This window comes from Apostichopus japonicus, chromosome 2 (genome assembly GCF_037975245.1).
Source record: "Apostichopus japonicus isolate 1M-3 chromosome 2, ASM3797524v1, whole genome shotgun sequence".
Classification (NCBI taxonomy): domain Eukaryota; kingdom Metazoa; phylum Echinodermata; class Holothuroidea; order Aspidochirotida; family Stichopodidae; genus Apostichopus; species Apostichopus japonicus.
The window spans coordinates 6,963,026-6,985,587 of NC_092562.1; the positions used below are offsets into that span (position 1 = coordinate 6,963,026).

The 22,562-nt window shown below is 35.3% G+C and overlaps 1 protein-coding gene across 1 annotated transcript in view; it reads right to left on the reverse strand.

Moving 5' to 3' along the window:
• The window catches only part of LOC139976312 (importin-13-like), a 75,898-nt gene extending 53,336 nt beyond the window's left edge, over positions 1-22,562 (reverse strand). The window contains exons 1-9 of the mRNA XM_071984994.1: positions 22,406-22,562; positions 20,011-20,157; positions 14,889-15,014; positions 10,113-10,171; positions 8,112-8,220; positions 7,267-7,365; positions 2,955-3,008; positions 2,538-2,610; positions 1,619-1,838 (exon numbers count right to left, since the gene is read on the reverse strand). Coding sequence (XP_071841095.1) covers positions 1,619-1,838; positions 2,538-2,610; positions 2,955-3,008; positions 7,267-7,365; positions 8,112-8,220; positions 10,113-10,171; positions 14,889-15,014; positions 20,011-20,085 — 815 coding nt within the window. The 5' untranslated portion in view covers positions 20,086-20,157; positions 22,406-22,562. The remainder of the gene's footprint in view (positions 1-1,618; positions 1,839-2,537; positions 2,611-2,954; positions 3,009-7,266; positions 7,366-8,111; positions 8,221-10,112; positions 10,172-14,888; positions 15,015-20,010; positions 20,158-22,405) is intronic.

Sequence of the window (22,562 nt, forward strand, 5' to 3'; positions counted from 1 at the left end):
ACCTGTTACCTTGGTAAGCCTACACTACAACTTCAATTTACAGAGAGAGGCTGATAGCTTGAAATGGTTAGCATCAACAATTAAGACATGAAATAATTACAAGGGGAAGTGGGGATGAGGTGGTTTTCTAACTAGCAATGTGCGGGATCCCGGTAGTCAAGTGAATCCCGATCCCGGTATTGACTAGTCCTGATCACAGTGCAATGTGTAAATACTACCAGGAGTGGAAAAACAACCAGTTTTTACATTCGTTTCGGTATCATTCCCGGGAATTCCGGACAAAATAAAAATATCTACGTGTTACTGATTGAAATAAAGAAAAGAAAACATGTTTATTTCTGGTTTCTGTGTTCTTAGTTTGAATAACATCTGATCAATTTATGTACTGACCTAGACCTACATTTTAACGAATCAACTTTCCACGTTGTAATTTGGACCGAGGCTACACCAAATATCTAACATTACTTGGGCTCAGCATGTTGCAGGACCTCAAAGTTATTTTTAAATTTCTTTTATTTATTCTTCCTTCAAAACGATAATTGTGAAGGTTCCCACGTACAAAATCTTACCACATGTATTTCACCTCATTTTGATATAATATTTATAACGATTTAATAAATTTTGAGCCAAAGCCGCAAGGAGTATATCCAGTTTAAATCAATCTTCGCACAGGGGACTGTATATTATTATAGCCTAGCGTACAGTACTGGTACACACAGTGCAGTACGGTACTTGAGATTTGATGCTGTAATGGAATGGATTCGTTTACTAATGCGGAGGGTTCCACGATGTCATTTATAGTTATCTTTGGCAACTTTGTTAATTTTTAAGAACTTTTGTACAAAAGATGGATATTTTACGTATTTAAAGTATACTTTTTGGAGAACACAATAGCCGATTAACGATATAAATAAATCTGTACTATTCTCATGTATGTAGTTCATAATCCTGTATTTACATAGCCCCTATGTGACATTCTTTTTGTCTGAAGTTCCAAACACGTGGTGACTAGTTGATAGTTGAAAACTTTTCATTGTGAACTTTTGAACTTGAAGGGTTGCCCTATTCCAATATCATGGAATAGTGGGCACCCCCAATTTCTGTTTGTGTACGGATTACAAGTTTTATCCATGTGCGAACATGTTAATCTAATATCGTACGAAGAGTATGAATGAAGGATAGTGTGGGTTGCTTTTTTCCAAGGTTTGTGCTTTTCTTTTTGAAGTGTATGTTAAAAAACAAAGGCCCTAATATAGCATGTTATTTTGGCTGCTTTTGGTTATAACTGTGCGTGTAAGAGTATGAACATAGCCTAGGCTATGCATATTGAATGTATGACATTGACAGTCTTGTAACTAAGTGCTTTGAACCATAGATGAAAGTTGAGGAAAATCCCAGTTGTAATTACGATACCGGGATTCATGTTGCAACACTACCGGTTGTGTGAAATTTGCACTACCGCACAACGCTATTTCTAACTCTGTTTATATAAAGCAACAGTGTAAACCATATGGGCCAGGTACTCCTGGCTTTATGAACCTGTACCTATAATGTCATTTGCTATTCATTAAACAGAAGCATCTAATTAAAGTAAAAGATAAACATACAATCTACTCACTTATGCGAAGATGGTTGTGAAATGATTTCAATCAATGCCTCAATGCAGAGCTCAAATACATCTTGGTTATGAATCATTTGACAAAGTATGTCTATGATTGGTTGCATCTCCAAGAGAGGAACATCAAGCTTAACCCAACTAGCCAAACATCTCAGCGAAAGTAGCTGTATTTCTGGAGGAGTATTGGCTTGACTGAGCAATGATTGGACAACAGTCATCACTAAAAGGCATGGAAACAGGTAAAAATTAGGTTGAGATGTTTATCAGCCTACCACACTTAGCAACAAAAAACCCAGAATCAAGTAGAGAAAAGTTTGAAATATTTGAAACATTACACGAGTGACCATTTTCTTAACGATATCTTATATGATAATTTTTACTTCACTTGCCACACAACACAACACAACACAGCTCAACTCCTACACAGTTTTGGATTTAATGCGAATATGTTGTCTCAAAGGAGGATTATCCCTACAGAGGATAATCCTACTTGAGATTCTAATTCAGCCTTCAAACAAAGATACTGTCTGATGAACAAGTTATCTATCTCCTCTAACATGTGAGTGGCAAGACCCACTAGTAATTATATCAAAAGCATGAACCCTAACTTCTGATACAAACTATTTATTTCAGTAAAAGACTGATGTCTTGGACAAATCAATATGAAAAAATACTAAGCTTTCAAGAAAGGCTATCAAAGTAGGTAGACAGTGCAGGTTAAAAAACAAATGACCGATACCAATGACTTATGATAAAAGTGATGCAACAAGGTTCAGAAATTTAAAATCTTTAAAGTGTGGCAAAATATCAATGGTATTGACAACCATAAAGCTATAGCTGAGCTTGAATTATTTCATAATTTTATGTACTATTTTTGCTAATGTTGATTTAGCAGCCACATACTATCAAGCCTCCTCACCTTTCTGGAAGCCCTTCTGTAGTTCTGATCGCACAGCAGCTCGCCGCCCCTGCGGTAAAGCTGATGAGTGAAACTGTGAATAGAGACAGCATACCAATATCAATATTAATATCAATATCAACATCAATCAATTGTACAGTTGAGATATCAAATAAGAGATAATTTCTTTACCAATCCCAGTGCAATGCATTAACATCCCAGTTTATCTGAGAATTATTTAGAAAAATGAAATATGCCAATGATGTATCAACACATTCAGATTTGAAACAACTAGAGAATGCTACCAACCTAATTTAAATGCAAGCAGACACCAAACCACTGAACGAGAACTGATCATTTCTGTGGATACTCTTCAAGGAGTTAATAAGATATAGTGGATATATAAAAGTATAGTGCAACTTGACATCAATGTTTTACCTCTTCTGGAAGTACTGTCAAAAATTCCAATAAGGCGGTACATTTATGAACCTCCTGTAGAAATAACAAGACAAGAAACAACTTGTTAATCTATTTAATAGATGATACAGTAAAATATTCTGATATGCTTGATTCAAACAGACATAACAAGCAACAATGACAGGTTCTGTCATAAATTTAATTCCCCATCGTATTAAGTAGACAATGAAAGCTGAAGTGAAAATGTAAGACCTGGGAATATGTTGTCACTGTAATTATCAATGTAAGAAAGTAGTATAGAGCTTATATAGCCACTGCTTCCTATGGGAGGTAACAGCTTATAGTTATAGCTGATATGTCCATAAGCTGCTGTGGATGTGGCATATTAAGAGGATTGTCATGTGACTGTGAATGATGTCAGTGCAATGTAATACAGTGTGAACATGAGCCTGGCAAGAATATGTCAAGGAATGTGTCATATCAATATGATGTGAACTAACATGATTGTAATATGTATGAATGACAATGTCAGTGAGATGGATATGATTTGATAAATGATGTGATATGGTGTAAATTGAATGGGATGTCAAGTAGGATCCTTAACGTTTTGCATATTCAAGAGAAACAAATTAAACTGAAATATGTAATGTGTGCATCTGTTGAAAATAGATTGTTTAACTCCTTTTAAATTATTCATTAGTGAATATGAAGCACCATAAAATTGAAAAACTTATGAAGCCATCAAATTTCACTCTAATAAACATGTTGCATATAGTTTTATTAAGCTACCACTCTCAATAACAGTAAATCAACATAGAACAACAATAAATAAACTAGCAGAATAATACTACAGAATCCCACTGCTATCAATGTGCTTGTACTTGATATGTAGTGTATGTATGAAGGCACCTATTGTAAGGTGGTGTAACTGACTGGGCCCAGCGCATAAAGGCCTTCAATACTACGTTACTTTTACAGGTGTATTAAGGCACCTATTGTAAGGTAGAGTACTGACTGGGCCCAGCACATATAGACCTTGAATACTATGTTACTTTTACAGGTGTATTAAGGCACCTATTGTAAGGTAGAGTACTGACTGGGCCCAGCACATATAGACCTTGAATACTATGTTACTTTTACAGGTGTATTAAGGCACCTATTGTAAAGTAGTGTAACTGACAAGGTAGTGTAACTGACTGGGCCCAGGGCATAAAGGCCTTCAATGCTATGTTACTTTTACAGGTAAGTTGGTCAAAAATAAATTAATTGAAAAACAATGCAGCTTCTCACTCCCTGTTAAATTTAAACAAAAAATCATATAAGATATGTGATATCCAATAAGGATTCTATAAAATCTACAAAGAAAGAGACAAAATATACAATGTGCATCAAAGTATTGACCTGTGCAGCTATTGTTATATCAAAACCAATCATATGCTCCTTTATAAACTTGCTATAGCTTTACATATAACTTGTTCAACTGAATTCCAGATTTCATTTACTAGACTTAACTAATTAAGGCATTCAAACTTTCAAAATAAAACAGACTTGTGGTAAATTAAACTGGGCAAGTCCATCCAGTTCATTTTCCATGAAATAAATTACTAAAACAAACTTACCCGAACATCAAAAATATTTTTTGCTAATTTTATCCAGGTGTCCCACAATGGGTGAATGCATTCTTTGAGAAGTATGAAAACTTGGCCTTAATCCAAATTTACTCCTGCAGGTATTTGGCATCTATTTGTAACTTGCAATAGTCCTGAAGAGGTTTTTCATATGTATCACAAATAATCCCCAAAATGCTAAACAACACTTCAGCATAGCATATATACTCATATCAATTACAGTACTACAATGGTTGTGACAGCATGGATGCACTGTGTCCCTATATCCAACCTAGCTGGAGGACATACACGTACAAGCATAGTACAGATACCTATTTGCCAAACATATTAAATAAGACTTCAAAACATTTTTTTTTGAGGGGGGGGGGGGGTTAATTCCAAATTCCTTAGCCTGAATAAAAGCTGGTACTGTTTTGATCCTCTGGTTATGCTGAAAGTCAACTTATTCAAAGATGAGGAGTAAATAACTCAAACTAAAGGTGAGTGAGCCTCTCAGTCCTATTGCTTCCTTATTGGCTTCAAGCAGAGATAATTCTCTTCATTACTTCTCCATTATAAGGCTCCATTGTAAGTCAAAAAACTACAAACTTAGTGACAAATTGTACAGATCTGAGCAGTCTAGGTTTAGCTAATACCACAACACATGTACATAAACAACACACAAGACATAGAGCCACCTAGTCCAACATTTAAAAGTAAAATGGCACAAATGGTCCATACAGCCCAGTTTGAACCGTATCGCATGGGAACACATCAACATGTACAGTATACTACAAACTACAAACCAAATATTTCAACAGTGTATGATATGTGGAACTGTTAGGGCTTGTTTTGAACAAAGGAAATACAGACCAGCTTTTTTCTTTTCGTTGAACTTTAAATTTCTGTTACTTATGTACATTCACAAGAATCATAAAACAGTGTTTGATGGTAAGCGTGTAAACATAAATAAAGCTAACTGTGGGTGTAAACAACTGCAAAGAAAACAATTACTTCTTTGCAAGAGCGCATAATGCAAATACACCAAAGCAGGTTATGAATAATACAGTATATTCCCGTAGCGAACAATGCTTACCAAGGTACCAATGGGACGGCAGCCTTTTTAAAACTATAACTTACTGTTGCAAGGTCAAGTTCACACTTCATCAACCACTTGGCAAAAATATTTAACTTTGAAAGGATTTATCACAAACTACAGTACCAGTTCAAGAAACTTAAAATTTATAAAGTACAACAGCTAGGTGCTGGCAAGCATAACTATTTAGAGGAATATTGATTGTGGATTTATACTGTGGGTTTATACTGTGGGTATATAAAGCATTAGTTTGTGTGGAATTCTATTGCTCATAAAACTATATAAGAAACTTATCATTGAAACACATTCTCCATACAAACATCTATCCACATTTACTGTAGGTTCCTACATAGTTCTCAGCAAAGTCACTCAAACAATGGGTTTGAAGGAAAGCTGGGAAGATATCAGTAGAAATAATTCTGTTAACTATTAGAGATGCCAACAACAATTCAAAATATTTTGTAAGTGTATTAACCAAACAGCCAATATTTCATGTTGAGATCATTCATAGTCCCTTGGTGTCGTAACACAGTACCTTTGCTCAAAAACCCATTCAAGTTATTTATTATTTGCCTATATTGAAGAAAACTAATGCAGTGAACCCTCTTTCACCTCAGTCCCTGAAACTTCCAGGTGATGCTAAAGTAATTAGAGTTGCCCTACCGATGTAAATTTATGCATGCCCTGTAGCCACTCCAAATAAACCGCAATGGTTCTGCCAGTTTACGAACTACAGTATATGACTGTGGCATAGCGTTCAGCTGAAAGAACTGGAAAATCCATTTAGAGGCAGGTAAATCATAGATCCCACCCTTCATTAGCCTACCATAGCTAATGTATGTTCCAAAGCATACAGTACATCATCTAATGCAAAGAGATTCATTGAAGTTGATCCAAAAATTGCTCAAAATCAGTCATCCATTATGGGTTTTGTCTTCATTACTTGCCAGCCTACATATAGACGATTAGCTTCGGTGCATCATGCTGCACATAAATGAGGAAAAACCTATTTCAAGCAATAACAAAGGGCAAACCAGGGTTTGAAAATACCATACAATATACCCTGGATATGGTTTATGTCCACATCGATTTCAAACCATTTTGCAAAAACAATAAAACAAGAGAGGATGAGTTGGGTATGCAAACTACTGGCTTCCCATGTTTCATGTCTGTCACAATATATACACAGCATCATACGAAAAATGTGATGGTTGTGATTAAACCAGTAGTATGTAGCCTCTACAGGACCACTGTACACATATGCTAACTGTGCTATCAACAAACCATCCACTGAACAATAAAATACTATAACAAAGTTAAAACAATGGGTTGGAATAACACACATACCTAATTAAAATTTAATTATATATCTTTCTTCCAATAACTTGTGCATATGGAACAAAAATTATGTATAGTGCTATTATAGCAAAATACTGTTTCAATATTCTGCAACACCCAACCCTGTATCCTAAACTTGGTACAGATGTGACACTTTGGTTACAGTTTGTGTCCTTTCATCTTGATTTGAAAACCAGTTTTCACCACAAAGGAAAGAAGGTAGCATCATTAAACTTCAACTGTGGAGTAGGTAAGTACAGTTGTGTTATCACAAAATAATGAGAAAGCTTACATCTAAGCCAGTGGAGTTGACTTGCTGAAAGGTATCAATACTGCCAGCAATGGCATCAGGCCAGACCTCTGGTGCTGTGTTAAGGGTGAAGGCAGAGAGCTGTGAACAAGAATGAACAAAGAAGACACTTTGTAGTAGCAAATTCATGTCTGTTGTCAGTACAGTAAAAAAAATACCAGCTAAATATCTCAAATGGTGTCAAGATATATATATATCCCATTGACATTCTCAAAGATTCTTTTACAACCATTTAAACACAACCCCTTCAAGGGTAGGAAGACACAATAAAGATTGCTGGAGTGTTTCTGTCTGCTTGCCTTTATTATAAAGCTATGGATCTATGCTACATGTTCTGAGTTCATTAAATATTAAGCTAGTAGAAGACTTCCAGTACCATACAGTAGCTATGCCTTCATTCCAAACACAATTAAAAGAGTGTGACTGATACCACATACTTATAGCAAAACAACTTCCTTATTGACAACCATCTTCACCATGTATCTGACACATTTTCTGCATCATATAAAACACCATATACATGTCAAAACTTACATATATATTAATGTGAATTTGGGTAAATTATGGCAGGCCATGACATCAATGGAAATAAATTATGTAATGGCTAACACTCATATTAATTCATACAGACTGAATAGAACCTTCTGCATCTAACACAAGTGATGGAAACAACAATGTCGTTCTTAGAGTGAATAAACAAAAGTGACTTGCTATGACATTTCACTCAGCCTACTTATAGTATAGATTATAAATTTAACATCAAATAGTACTTTTTACACTGTCTGTATATATTTATCTGAAGTTTTAAGATGTGACTGTCAACTCACTGCCACGCAGAGCCGTCTCAAAACAATCTTCTCGCCAGTAGAAAAGAGAAAGATCTTTTCAAATAGCTTTGTCCTAAGGGTGTCATACTGCTCTGGAGACAATTCCTTCCTGTAGAAGACATCCATAATTTGCCACATCTATCAATTCATGAATTGTTCTTATTTTATAGTGCTTTTCTTAAAGAAATTTTCTTCACCCTCGAGAAACACAAATGTCAACTGATGGGTAAATTGTACTTAGATAATTAATGTAACACTTCAACAATATCAGTCACAAATTTATCCACAACGGTAGCAACTCTTGAAGGCTTTACGACCCATCAATGCCAGTCTTCAGTAAAAGTGGCAATGAAAACCAAAACTCCCACATAAGTCTTTCTTTAGAGCATCTGTTATACTAGAATGCTTTTTAAGGACAGGAAATTTCTTGATTGCTAATGCACTACTGTAGGTACTGTGGTATAGTGTTGTTGAGCTATCCCAATGTCAGGAATAGATTTCAGTATCTTTGCTCTCAATATCATTTGCCAAACCAGCCTAAGCAATAACATTACAATATTTGAACTGATAATCATCAAGACATTTGAACAAAACAAGTTTTAAAAATAAAGTAATCTATAATGAATCATACGATGAATCACAAGATTTTGATGGCAAAATTATTATTTTTTGGATCATTAATACTTCATTGTAATAAAGCTTTAAAATACAGGAAGCAACTATGGAATCCTGAAGATTCACCAATTCTACATGTATCTGGGTTAGAGCACATACAGCACACAGAACAGAACACACAGATCTTGATAAATGATGTCAGTGGAAAGAGCTGTTAAATCAAGCACAGTGACTTGCTACTATTATTGAGGATTAGTGTTCACATTTTTCCCTTAAAGAAAGTTTAGATTAACAAATGAATAATTCAAATTGCAATGATGAACATTTCAAAATTACTGAGAATAAAACATCCAGCAAACCAAATGGGCAAAAAAAAAAAAAAAAAAGTACAAAGTACAACTGGAACCAGAATGCAAACATGCATTGTGGTTGTGATGATATAACATGAGCAGTTTTCTTTATGAATCTGGCATAATGTATAGTGAGTGAGGGTGTATAACATACTTGATCTTAGTAATACAGTGAAAAGCAGTGTGATGTGACAAACAATAAATTCACAATGACACAGGCTGTCCTGAAATGACCATTCACCTCAACAACAAGCTTCTTGCACTAAGTGTGATACATCAAAATACTAAATATGACATCTGTCCTTGTTGAACTATTGTTTTAAAAAGTGGTTTTCACAATTTGACCCCTGATGAACTCAAACAACCACTGACCTCCACCCACAAGATAAGGCTTCTTATACTCTATGTGGTGCAATCAAACATGCAATCTGTCCAAGCTTCCCTTGTGATATTAGGTTTAGGAAGGTGCATTTGTGTAGAGACACAGGTAAGAGGGGAGTGAAGTAAATGTTTGGGGGTTGGTTGGATTCAAATGACCTTTGACCAATACCAAAAGTAATAGGCTTCATTTAAGTAATGTTATACACCTTCATACCAAGTGTGAGATCTGCACATGCTTCCAATATTGAGATATCATGTTTACAAGATTTTCACAATTTGATGTCTGATTACCCCAAATGACATTTGACCTCCACCAGAAAAAATAAGCTTCTTGTACTCAATGTGATTCATATACATATTAAATATGAAATCTGCTTATGCTTACGTTATGGAGAGATCATGTTACAAAGTTTTCACAATTTGACCCCTGATGACCCTAAATGACCTTTGACCTCCACAATAAACAATAAGCTTTTTGTACTCAGTGTGGTACTTCTACACACAACATATATAATTGGTCCGACCTTCCCTTCTTCAGATATCACGTTTACAAGCTGGGTGTCACATACGCCATCATGAATGCAAAGGTTACGATTATCATCGAAACCAAAAATGTTACATGTTTAATGCTAGGCAAGAACAACTACAAACTTACCAAAACTTTGATATTTTTAGACAAAGAGCACTAGCACCAAAGAACTGTATTTCTGGTCGCTGTTTATTAGAGAAAAACAAAGAGAAAGAACATATATAAATCATCTTGAAAGGTTTAAGTTAAGAAAACAGTTTAGATATCATCCCACACAATTCAAGTTAAGTAAACAGTTTAGATATCATCCCACACAATTGTTAGTACCGTTTGACATCCCACTGCAGTAATCTGCCACACATTGAAGTAAAATGTTCATTCTAACTTATAAATATTGTGCATACAGTATGCTCTAATTAAAATGCAGATTATCATCAAATACATCATTAGCAATTACACCTAGTGGCTAGCTACAGTAAGTGTCTTTGTATTCAACAGTAACATTCATGATATTCAAGTGGTCCTTCCAACACTCACTTCATCACTTTTAAGTTGATTTGCTTATGTCAGCAACTAATATGTCACTATCTTGTTCCAAATGTTAATTTTGCCTTTTAAGGGGTGCTTCTAATGAGAGATACTGGTAGATTCAACCATTTACTGGAAATGTTCTGCATGTGAACACTGAATCTCAATAGCACACATCACTACTGTATGATACCAAGTTTGGTGAAATGAATGCAGATCTGGCAACAGCACTCTGAGCTCTTGGCAATTCAGCTGAATTTCTTTTGGTTTTTCTTTATATTGTACATAATAAATCATTAACTTATATCCACAGAAGATTATTCTGGAAAAGAAAATGCAGTTCCCTCAATCCTTGAATTCGAATACAATCGAATATTCCAAATGCATCACATATTGGGAAGAAAGATATCACTTGTGACCTTTAAAATCCATACATGTTTTGAAGATTCTGGTAATTCAGTGTCCTTCAAATTTGTCCATTCATCTTTGGAGACTACATTAGTACGGTACTATTACACAGTAGTCCATACAGTAAAGGATACTAGTCCTTCACATGATGAAAAAATCACAGAATGTGGCTTCAACTGTCTTGTTGCCTGGCAAATATGCCTTCATTTCACACCATGGTATATATATACATGCCCCAAGAGCTTTACAGTCAAATGCAATACTTTGGCGAGTTAGCATGTCCTCTTCAAAACCAACGTTCCATGGCAGTGTGCTAATGAAATCATTATTCACACCATCAGCCAGTCTTAGTAGCTTGTTATCGGCAAATATTACAGTACAGTAACTGATGGGTGTCATTCAGGAAAATGCTAGCACTGCAAACTTGACTTTAGTCAGTATATTTTTTGTGTATTGCTTTTTGTTTAGCAAGTGGCTAGCAACTTTTAATTTTTAGACCTGATCTCTACAAATTAATAATATAGTCAATCCAGTAGGCACCTACAGTACTGTAGACAATTCCACTAGGCAATCCTTACTGAATCACATTGACTACAGAAGATCTTCTGCTGAAGCAATCAAACCTATATCTAGAAACAGTCTCTCTATGTTTTACTATCTATCCATCATAACTGAGCCCTGATAAAGTAGGGTCACCTGAAAGGAGTTCCTATCTTGTACTGTATGCTTGGTTTTTATTTTATTCCTGAAGGGTTTATATTACCTAGAGGTAAGTACATGGTAATAAACATTAAGGAGGGCAATACCATCCTGAGTCTGGACAGTTTAAAGTACCATACTGGTATTACCTATAAAATAGTTTGAATACTTGAATGGTGCAGAACTGATATACCAGATTGTCCACATATGTATAGCATACAAACTTGTTAGTCAGAAATAAACAAATGTGAGGTGGCTGAGGCCTTAGAAAGGTTTCACTGCATTACAGATGGAGAATAGTAACAAATGCTTCCAAACAGGACAGGCTCTGCTGAAAGCAACATTTAGCAATTGACCATTGTTAATTTATTTTGTGCTGTTTGGTTTAAAGTCAGGTAACAATGCAGTTTATATATTTGACTACTGTAGTCAACTTTCCTTTCAATAAGTGGAGGAAAAGGTTATTTCAACATATTTGTAAAAATATTGGAATTTTCTTTCAAATTTGCATTTTGCATATAATGACTATAAATATTTTTATCATAACTTGTGTGGGAAACAGAATGTTGACTTTCTTTTCAAATTTACAGGGATACTCCAGTGGCACATAACATGACAATTATATGAAAGAGAAGAAACTTCCACTAGTTGTTATTTCCCCCCTCCCCCCCCCCCCGTCCCCTTAATACCTTGGCTTTAAACTCAAGAAATTGTTAATTCAATGGAATGGAGTGATGACATTATCCACTCTACTGTAGCTAGATGCATCCACAAAATACCACTAAATTTAAAAAATTATAGTTCTTTGCCCCAAGAAGCAGTGAAAAGATGAAGAGACCAACAGAACATTTCCATTTTTTATATTCACAAATGCAGGCAGTGGAATGTCTCGTTTAGCCTCAACCGGGGAAAAACAACAGACAATGTGTCAATGTTTGATCAATGAGGATGTATCTGCAAAGGCCAAGTTCTGACATACAGCTCTGGGTCCTTATTTTGCATGTGACCTATCCTATTTAAAGATCTCCAAAGATTTTGTGTGGCATTGTGTATACCTCAATCTATGTGCTAGTTGTGAAAATATGTTTACAAAGTTCTGGTCTACAAAAATCATGAAAAGAATTATAGGTATAAGGGACCAGTATATAGTCCATTGAGAGACTTGGATACAATTTTACTAATTAATGCTCAAAGCTAAAACTCAGTTTAGTGGACATGATTTAAAATACCGCAAAGAAGTTCAAAACCTAAACAAGCCTCTTAACTATCCACTAAACACATGCATATATACTGCTCTTGAAAGGCATAGTGGTCTAAAATTGCTTGAATTTCCCAAATGTTCCTATCTCATGTACCTATATGCACATTGTCAAGAAAGCCAAAAAACAACAATGCCTGTTGGCAAATTATCGAAAAAGGTGTTCTCCTATTGCTATCTAGGCACTGTTTCTTAAGAAGAACATTTGAGGTTAGGGTGAGTTGGCTGTCAATGTTGACATTACTGATAACAATACTGTATGCAGATAAGCTACATCAACACTGGCTGATTTATGTATGTATAATGTAAGTATTGCTTTCCATGCTGCATGCTTCTGTGAGTTTTATCAGATGGCTACGGTTGGATAGATCCACATTGTTATTACAGGTTGAGGCAAGATGATTTCAGTAACTTTGTTTGGAGATCTCAACTTAATGCATGATGATACTACCTTTTTTGAATGTGTATTCTGGCCACATTGGAAGCTTTAAAACAACTATGTGATTTTAAACTTGGCAGCATTAATAACAGTCAAGAAGTGACAGGCAAATATCCCTATGTACTATACAGTAGGTCTAAAAAAAACAGAATTCAAAAATGCATTGTGGTTTCGATGATGTAACATGAGCAGTTTTCTTCATGAATCTGATGTAATGTATAGTGAGGATGTACATGTTTACAAAGGTTTCATGATTTAACCTCTGATGACCTCAAATGACCTCTGACCTCCACCAAAAACAATAGGCTTCTTAAACTCAATGGGGTACTTCTACACTTTAAATAAAAGGTTTGCCCAAGGTTCCAGTATTGAGATACTGTGATTAAAAGGATTCATGTTGCACCACTACCGGTTGTGTGAAATTTTCACAACCGCACAATGCGACAAATTAGTATACAAACGACATAATAGATACTGGTCTTTCAAGGTAAGAATATGTACACAGGACAGAATATTTACCGGTATCTCGCGGTACAACTACTGTACAGTGTTTGGCATTGGAAAACAGGCAGGGTGTGATGAGACACATACAAAAGTCAGAATACCAGTCTTCGGAGGTATGAGTATGATATTGGCAAACACATAACAGTACAGTATATATGTTGGCAGCTTCAAGAAGAGCAAAATGCAATAAGGAATCTAAGAAATTGACACCCCATAGACACAGAACAGCTGTTCATTTTACGAACTGCATGGCAGTAGTTTTCGTTCTGCATGGCAGTAGTTTTGCCCATGTAAAAAACATTTAGCGAGCAGTTACCAAATTAACAAATGGACTTGTTTCATTATAAGAGGGGGATGTTCTGATATATTTTTCTAGAATTTTGCTTCTCTTCTGGTGCCCCGATATTTCAAAAACAAATAGTTTAGCTGGCTGCAGTGGAGTGCAACTACTTAGCGGCCAGCTAATAGCCTTTATAATGTACGCTGATTATGTAATGCATGCTATGCTACTTTTGAATCATTCATTACCTTAAATGTCACTTTCAGTTTTTGCTTGTATAAGAAGGAAAATTTTTTTTAAAAATTACCCTCTACTTTGTAAGCAAGCTGTTATGCTTGTCAACTTGATCTTCAAAGTTACCAATTATGTTCCAAGGTTTCCACATATTCAACCTGGTCTCCAATACTGTATGTTCACCTTCAGTGGATGCCCAATTGTCATTTCACTTCAATTTGAAAGCAGGTTATGTTTATACAACTTTCAGTCTTGTGAAAATGTTGTAAAGCGACTGATTTAGGCTAGTAAACAGTTGCTACCCATTGGGCACTATTAGCCAGAAGCAGTTACTATACCGTCCTGTCTTTTAGAATATTCTTGCTTAACAAGGGCTATCTCAAGTCTAGGTTCATTTTTCTACGACATAATGAAACTTCCAACGATCTTTTTAACCATAAAAAGGGTCTGAGATTATGTTGATGTCTATGAATCTTATAAACCACAATCCTGGACATCTCATAGAAAAGAAAAATGATTTTCTACAGAAGTAATACAAAAACATTACTGTACCTTGTTCGGGACCAAAAGTTCCCAGGCAAACTGCCATGCTTCTGGTGACCTTTGAACTGCAAAAAGCCATCTCTGTGCCACATCTTTAACTGCTGGATTAGGGTCATAATATAGTTTCAGAATAGCCTGAAAAAATAATGTTGATTTGGATATGAAAGAACACCTATATACTGTATGATCACTTTTGAACAACTGATAATAATAACACCTCTCAATTTAGTTCCCAATAATTGACCAGGAATTTAAAGAAACTAGTAACAATTTATAGACTGTGGAATTCTTTATGATGTTGAATACTGCTATATGCCCATTGTACATGAAATGTAGTCAAAATGGAGGGAAAATATGAATACTTATTATAATGCTGCATTTGTAGGTTGTTAGTCTGTTAGTCTGCCAATATCGGTGTTCATTTCAACTTCTATATGCCAGCCCTTCACTTCCTTTTTGATTTTTATCTAGAATATGATGATTCTTTTCGATCAAGTTGGTAAGAAGTTTACTTTTGCTCAGTTTTAGCCATGTAATGTTCTTAGATGTTTTTCATATTGCAATTCAAATTAAAGACTATGTAGTTGCGATGGTTTGCCGTGGATGTGCAGGCCTTTTGTAGGAATCAATCACTTTTTCACTAAATTAAACAAGATGATGAAAAGAATAATTTGTCCATTTTGATATTCTGTTTACTACAATTTATCATAAATTAGGGTGACACAGAAAGAATACAAACGAGCTTATCAATCTTTTCAGATATAAGACATTTTCAAAAACTGTAACCAAACCACATCACATGTGAATAAAAAAGCGATGTGGTTAGCTATGAAACTTGGCCATCATCAGTGCAGTTGAAATGTTCATCAACAACTATACATAGATAGTTAATTAGATTATATGTTCATGGTACAGTATATGGAATGGAAAGATAACAACAGACAAATGAAGAGGATTCATGCTTGAAGAAAGGTCTTTGACATAAATAACCAATTTAGACATGGCTGTCCATAATGGTTACATCCCCACTATTTGTCTTCTGAACTTAATCCAAATGTGTTTTCTAACAGTTCCCTTTCAGCCAACTGACAATAATTATGTAAGGTTATCACTGAGGTTACATCATTCATCAAATTTAACTTTTTCAAGAATTAGCATTTCACATGTGAAACCTATCCAGCGACATGTATGCAAATTAAAACTCAAAATCTCAATTCAGTATATACAGTATATTGTTACTACTGTGCAGTGGTTTGCATATATATGCAAATTAAAACTCAAAATCTCAATTCAGTATATATGTTGTTACTACTGTGCAGTGGTTTGCGACTTTGCCATACAATAGAACCTCAAGTGAACTATGAATAGCCACTCTAAGTGAATAAAGCTGGTACATTTTAGGCAATTTGTGATTGCCTATTTTGGTAGTACTGTACTGTACTACAGTGGCATTTCAATGCAGCTGCACAATAAGTAGATAGAACACTTGATAAGGTGGTACAGTATGTGGACAAACGTGCTAGCTATTGACTTGAAGTTTTACCTCTGATATCCAGGACAAATGACGGTAAAAGTGATGTACTGATTTAAGAACTTGACAATCCTGTAAATGGCTTCTACAGTATGTACTTGGAATCAATATTTTAATCCCCACCTGTTATACAGTAGCTTTCAAACCAACTGTCTGACCACTTGACCAGTGGAGGGTTGAAGAATAAGAACAATCATTGAATACTTGTACTGTGAGATTGATAGAGATTCTATAATAAACAAACACCAACAGTATAGGGTGCGTCGGTATATCGATATACCAGGTGTACAGTACCTGGTATTTTATTCATACCCATACCGACGGTATTGAAATTTGTCATAAACGTATATACCGAACAATGCCAGGTATATCAGAAACAAACATTGAATATATACCCGGTAAAAATAATACCCGATAAAAATGCCGACCCAGATAATACACGCTAACTCGAGGAAATTCCCTCTGCTACTGTTTATCATACATGTATAACTTATCAACTTCCCGTAGTCTAACACTGTATAAACATTCTAGCAGCTTGTACTGTACCAGAAAAAAGGTCAACGAAACTTACGAAAGGGCAAACTGATGTTTCTTGCGTTTTCACCTTCCAAAATTACAAGTCAAAATCCAAGTTTACCTACTGTAAGCCTAATCAGCAAATCACGAGCACGGATGGGTTACAGTTACACACGATAAATTGGAACAATCTACATACAGATGGGGGGGAGCGGGATGTACAGAATACAGCACAGGCTGCACAGCACCTGATGGAGGTTTACAAATAAGTGCTAGAGACTGGCAAAGTTTCATCTTAGTTATAAAACAATCCATACTAAAATCATTGATGGGATAATCTGGTCTCTATATCACTAATTTGACGATGCCATGGAGCTTTTTTGGTTCTAAAATGACTTTCTTTACATTTGAAAATACCATTTCAAAGAAAGGAATCCCCACAGAACTCTTTTTTACAGACTGCTACTTGACAAATTAAGGTTATTCCCCAATCACGTTGTTTCTCATATCAAAACTTTGCTATGGCTAATTACTTGAAAACAAGTTATTTTGGGAGCAAACCGATTCTGTGCAATACGTATTCATACCAGTTTTTGTTAGTAGTAGTAGCACTGCCTTCTAAAATATGAATAGTAATTCTGCGTTAAACCCTTGTAGTACCTTATAACCAGCAGTTACGAACACATATTCTGCACTAGGGGCGTAATGTTTTGGCCAGGGACGCAAAATCTTCAAATTGCTTGCATCCGGCAGATGCAACATTTTTTTTGAGAAACAAACCCCAAGTGTACACTCGCAACTAGGTCAACGGAAAACATAACAAAACACATCTTTCATTCTTTCTTTTCAAAGAACCACAACTTCATCTGATAAGAACCAAAATTTCTCCCACTCCTAGAGATCATTAAATTTGTTTGAAAATAAATATACCAAAACAATCAAGTGCAAGGTACAGGGTTAACAACACTCCATTACCGAGATTTTCATGCTAAAAATAGACAATGATGCTTTTTCAGTATTCCTGTGTTTTGATTAGCTACTTTCCCCTATCAAATGTTCGGAAACATTCTTGCATCTGTAGTGCTCAATGACAAGAAGTATGTAGTTTACGACAATTACTTGCAACATTACTTTCCCGTGTAGAGATTACAAAATTTGTGGTACAGACTATCATATGTGTGCACTCAAATATCATAACATTAGGCCTTTGTTGGCACATAAAGTAATGTACGTACCTTTTGACAACAATCATGGAACAAAGATGCACTGAATTTATTTCTGAGACTATCACGTAGTACCTATTTGAATCATTGTTTTGATCAGAAAATGTTATGAGTTGAGACAATCTTTGAATTTAGTGCAAAGCTAACAACTCTGATCCTAAAAAGGATATTTCATCTCACAGTGTGTTTCTTCTCTCTGCATTGAGAGTTGCTCATGTAAAATGTGCATTCATACTAGTTTCTATTGCAAATTTTTTAGCATTTCAATTGACCATGTGCCTCAGAAAATTTTAATTTGGTTCAACATTCGTGTGTAAACTACTGTACATCATGAATTGTCAAAGTTAAGAACATTTAAGTTTGATTTTTTTTTTAATCAACACTGCGTACAAAGCTATTCACATGGGCCTACTGTTATTTTAGTATATATGATCGTTTGCAGAGAGCATTGTAGGATAAATGTTGGATCAGGTTTTGAGGATTCTACGCATTAAGTATAGTCATACCTGTTATTATACCGATTCTACGCTTTACTATCCAAATACCTGGTAATTCCCATCTATTATGCTAGTGTACAGTTTGTGGTTGGACTGGGCCTCGTAGTGGAGTGTACTGAACTGTACATTCCCATTAAAGTGAAAGACACGTAAACAACACTGATTTTTTGTTCTTTCTTTCTTTTTATTCAAATTTTTAAATAAGTTGCTGCAAAAGAAAAAACATAGATAGGAAAGTCGTCATAAAGCCACAAATACATTTGTAGGCTAGACTAGTGTCCAAACAGTTCAAGCTAGTACTGTTAATGCTGGAGTAGCGATTCCGCGAAATGTTCCGGTAAACCTGGTAATACCAGATACAGTATTCATTAGCAGGTATATCGGTATCTGTTTTTGCTTATACCAATGTACCTACAGTACAGTGTTTGTGGAAACTGCAAAAAGGGAATGATTGTTTTATAGTAGCATTTCCCTTGCTCTCATACATACGCACAATGTATGGACGGTTAAATACTGTATCCTATTGTAAAGCATTATTATCTTCAGTCTACATCATAACATATATTGGTGCTGACTACAGTAACACTAAGTTCAAGCACATCTGTAAATATATTTCTAATAGAGTACTAGTTACTGCTTTGACACAAGTACAGTATCAAACCAAGCATCATGTTTGTTAAAAGCAAAATTCTACTTTGCCAGCAAAGTATTAACTGAACTCATAAACCAGAATTCAATATGCTGGCAACTTGTAGTCGCGTGCCCTTAAGTATGGAAGGAGAGCAAACATCTTTCACATTGTGCAAAGTAATATGAATAATATGTAGAAAATGCTGTCTTGAATCAATCATATGTTCAACCACCTCTAATGTGTACTGTTCTGCTTACATGATCACTATCCTATCGTTGTTAGCATGAACCAATGTGAAAAACCCAAATTCTGAAAGAATGCATTTGACACGCGGGATATGAAATCAAATTGCGGGAATCCCGCGGCAAACCCTGAATCGTAGTAAAAGAAACAGTCAAAAGTAATTTTTTGTTAGTTTTATCTGTATTTCATGTGCATTTGCATTATTATATTTTACATCAAAACATGAAATTCAGTTCTTCATAACAACAGGAGTATCTAATAACCGTATATTGAGTCAGGTGTTATGCAAGGTGGCATAGTAATCTGCCATTTATGTACATTGAGTTTGGCTAGATCCGCGATTTTTTTTTTTGATAACAGATACCTACAGTACTTCTGATTTTTTTTTACCCGACTCAGGCCTACATGCAATACCATACTACTAAAAGTGAATTAAATTAGAGGGTGACATTGCCCAAGATGAAGCAATTCAAAATTGAGCCCAGCCTACCTCTTCAATGGTTTTCTCTGTTACACCAGCTTGTCCGCCCACAGCCGGAGGAGAAGTTGGGTCATTTGCTGCCATATAATGATGCCAAAATGCCTACTACTGTTGTAGCATCAGACTGGGATCAATGTTGAAAAAATACAACAGTACCTGTATGTGAAAAAAAATATTCAGGAGAAATATTCATACAAAAGAATGTATGAAATATTGACTATCACAGCTTGTAATTCACAAGATATGATCCAACTAAGAAGAAAATTTGAAGATTTTATACAGACAAAACTATCATGTGTAGATGGTATGGCTCCAGCCTAATGTTGGACACTCATGCCTTTGTTTCAGGGAAAATGAATTTGATATTGCATGCATAGTAAATGCTATGCAAAATGAGCAAATTGCAATAAGAGCAAATATGTATAGCAGCTTTGTACACAGGATCATACTATTTTGTAAGAGGCAAAATGTAGAGCCCTTAAGGCTGCTTAGACAAAATTTGAACAGTGATTTATTCCCTTCACATTTTTGTGTTAATGCACTTCCCAAGCCCAAACTACTGTATTCCTAGTGAAAATGGCAATAATGATTTTAAACAATGTTTCCATTGCAAGTTTCAAATGGAAAGGAAATGCTCCATTAAGCCTTTGAACAATCACTGCACATGAAAAATTCCAGTATATATTGCACTTAAAAATCGTGAACCATTTTACACAGTTTATTCCCATCGAGATTGGTCATTGACAAAAATCAGTTTACAACTAAAACCTGCTTCAGGTTCACCACTTTACTGCTATACTGTGCGATATTTGCAATGATGTCAACGCAGTCTATGATATTTTACACAACATCAAAAATAACAATATTGAAATGTTCAACAGGAAAATATCCACCTCATTTCAAACAATGGTCATTGACAATCATCCTACACAAAAATAAATGCATGGTAAAACATTTGTGGCTTCCTAGCAAATAGTGAACAAAACAAAAATGAACATATATTAATCACTTTTAGATTTTACACATCACCTCTCCCATAAATATAGACTAGATGTAGTAATAGTCATGCTAAACATATCAGGAGGGGGACCAAAGCTGCCCAAACTGCGTTAGCCAGTGAGTTCTACATATAGCTAGTGAGTTCTACATATAGCTAGATTACCAGGGCAGCTTTATTTGCATTTACACACAGCTGTGAATAAAAAAGGATATCAGCCCAAACAATTGTGAATCTGAACCTGAATGGGTTAAGTCGGCAAAAATCCTACTAGAGGACCTTAACCCCAACTGAGCACTATAAAAAGTATGATTAAGAGTATAAGTCATGAGATAACAAAACATGATTAAGTAAGAATCGAGAATGGCTGATTAGAACTTTAGAAGAAAATTTGCCTTTGCCCTTGTATGTATAGTAAAGGCTTAATAATTGACGCACCCCTGTAATTGACGCACCTTCAATTATTAAGTAGCAACGATACAGCAGGCCACCTAAAGTGTTTGCAGTCAAGCAAAATTACATATTAAATGAGTTTGAATACATTTCAGCTATTTGCTGACCAAATTGTGGTATTTGTTAAGCTTTTAACACCCTACCCCCAGTTTTGCACGTTTTTTGGGCATTTGGAAATCTTACACCCTAAAAATAACCAACATAACCTCAATATGATAACACTACTCTCTGGGACCTGACCTGTCTGAGCTTAGAGGCTCAGAGCATACCAAACAGCATCTAAAGTCAATGGATTAGCTTATCGACATGTGTAATGTCTCAACTTAGGGGTATAAAAGAACTTGATACAGCAGACATTTGGTGGTCAAATTCTGCTCAATTGTACGGTGCATAAGCACAGAACCTTAAATATTTTGAAATCATAACATTTCTGAGGAACTACACATATGAAAAACACATACAGTTGAGTGATTTGGATTTTCCTTGGTAGATATCGTTGATCAAATCCTTAAGTGCGTCAATTATGAGCCCACCATGCTACTAGTACTAGGCCAAAAGCCTGCAGTGTTAGTTTCCTCAACACCTCTCCGCAATAAAAATAAATAAAAAAGGTTTCTGTCATAAAAATAGGAAAGCATGTTTTTTTAATTTGATTGCAGAAGTTCGACTAGGCCTTTTCTTATTTTATTCCAATAGGTTCGTGATAAAATTGTGACAATACTGCATTCAAGTTTTCTTCAACTTAAGTATGTAGTATACTAATTAAGTACCTCTTGTATTTGTACGTCTAACTTAGCCTAGGCCGTGTAACCAAACGTACTGAAGGCTACATGCACGGTAGCCTACAGTACAACATTGTGTCGTTTAGTCAAACTTAAAGTTATCTTAGACTAGACTGAGTAACTTAAATGAAGCGGGAAATTGCAAATCACACTAATCAATAAAAAAACTTACCTATTTTAAACTTCTGGATAGAGTGAAGAATATAAATTGATTACATTGATTAAATTCCAACTAGTTTCTTTTACTTGAACCAAGGTCTAGTTTTCGTAACCTGGCAGCATCCACTAATGTCGACGTGATTGCACAGTGCAGATGACAATACTAACGC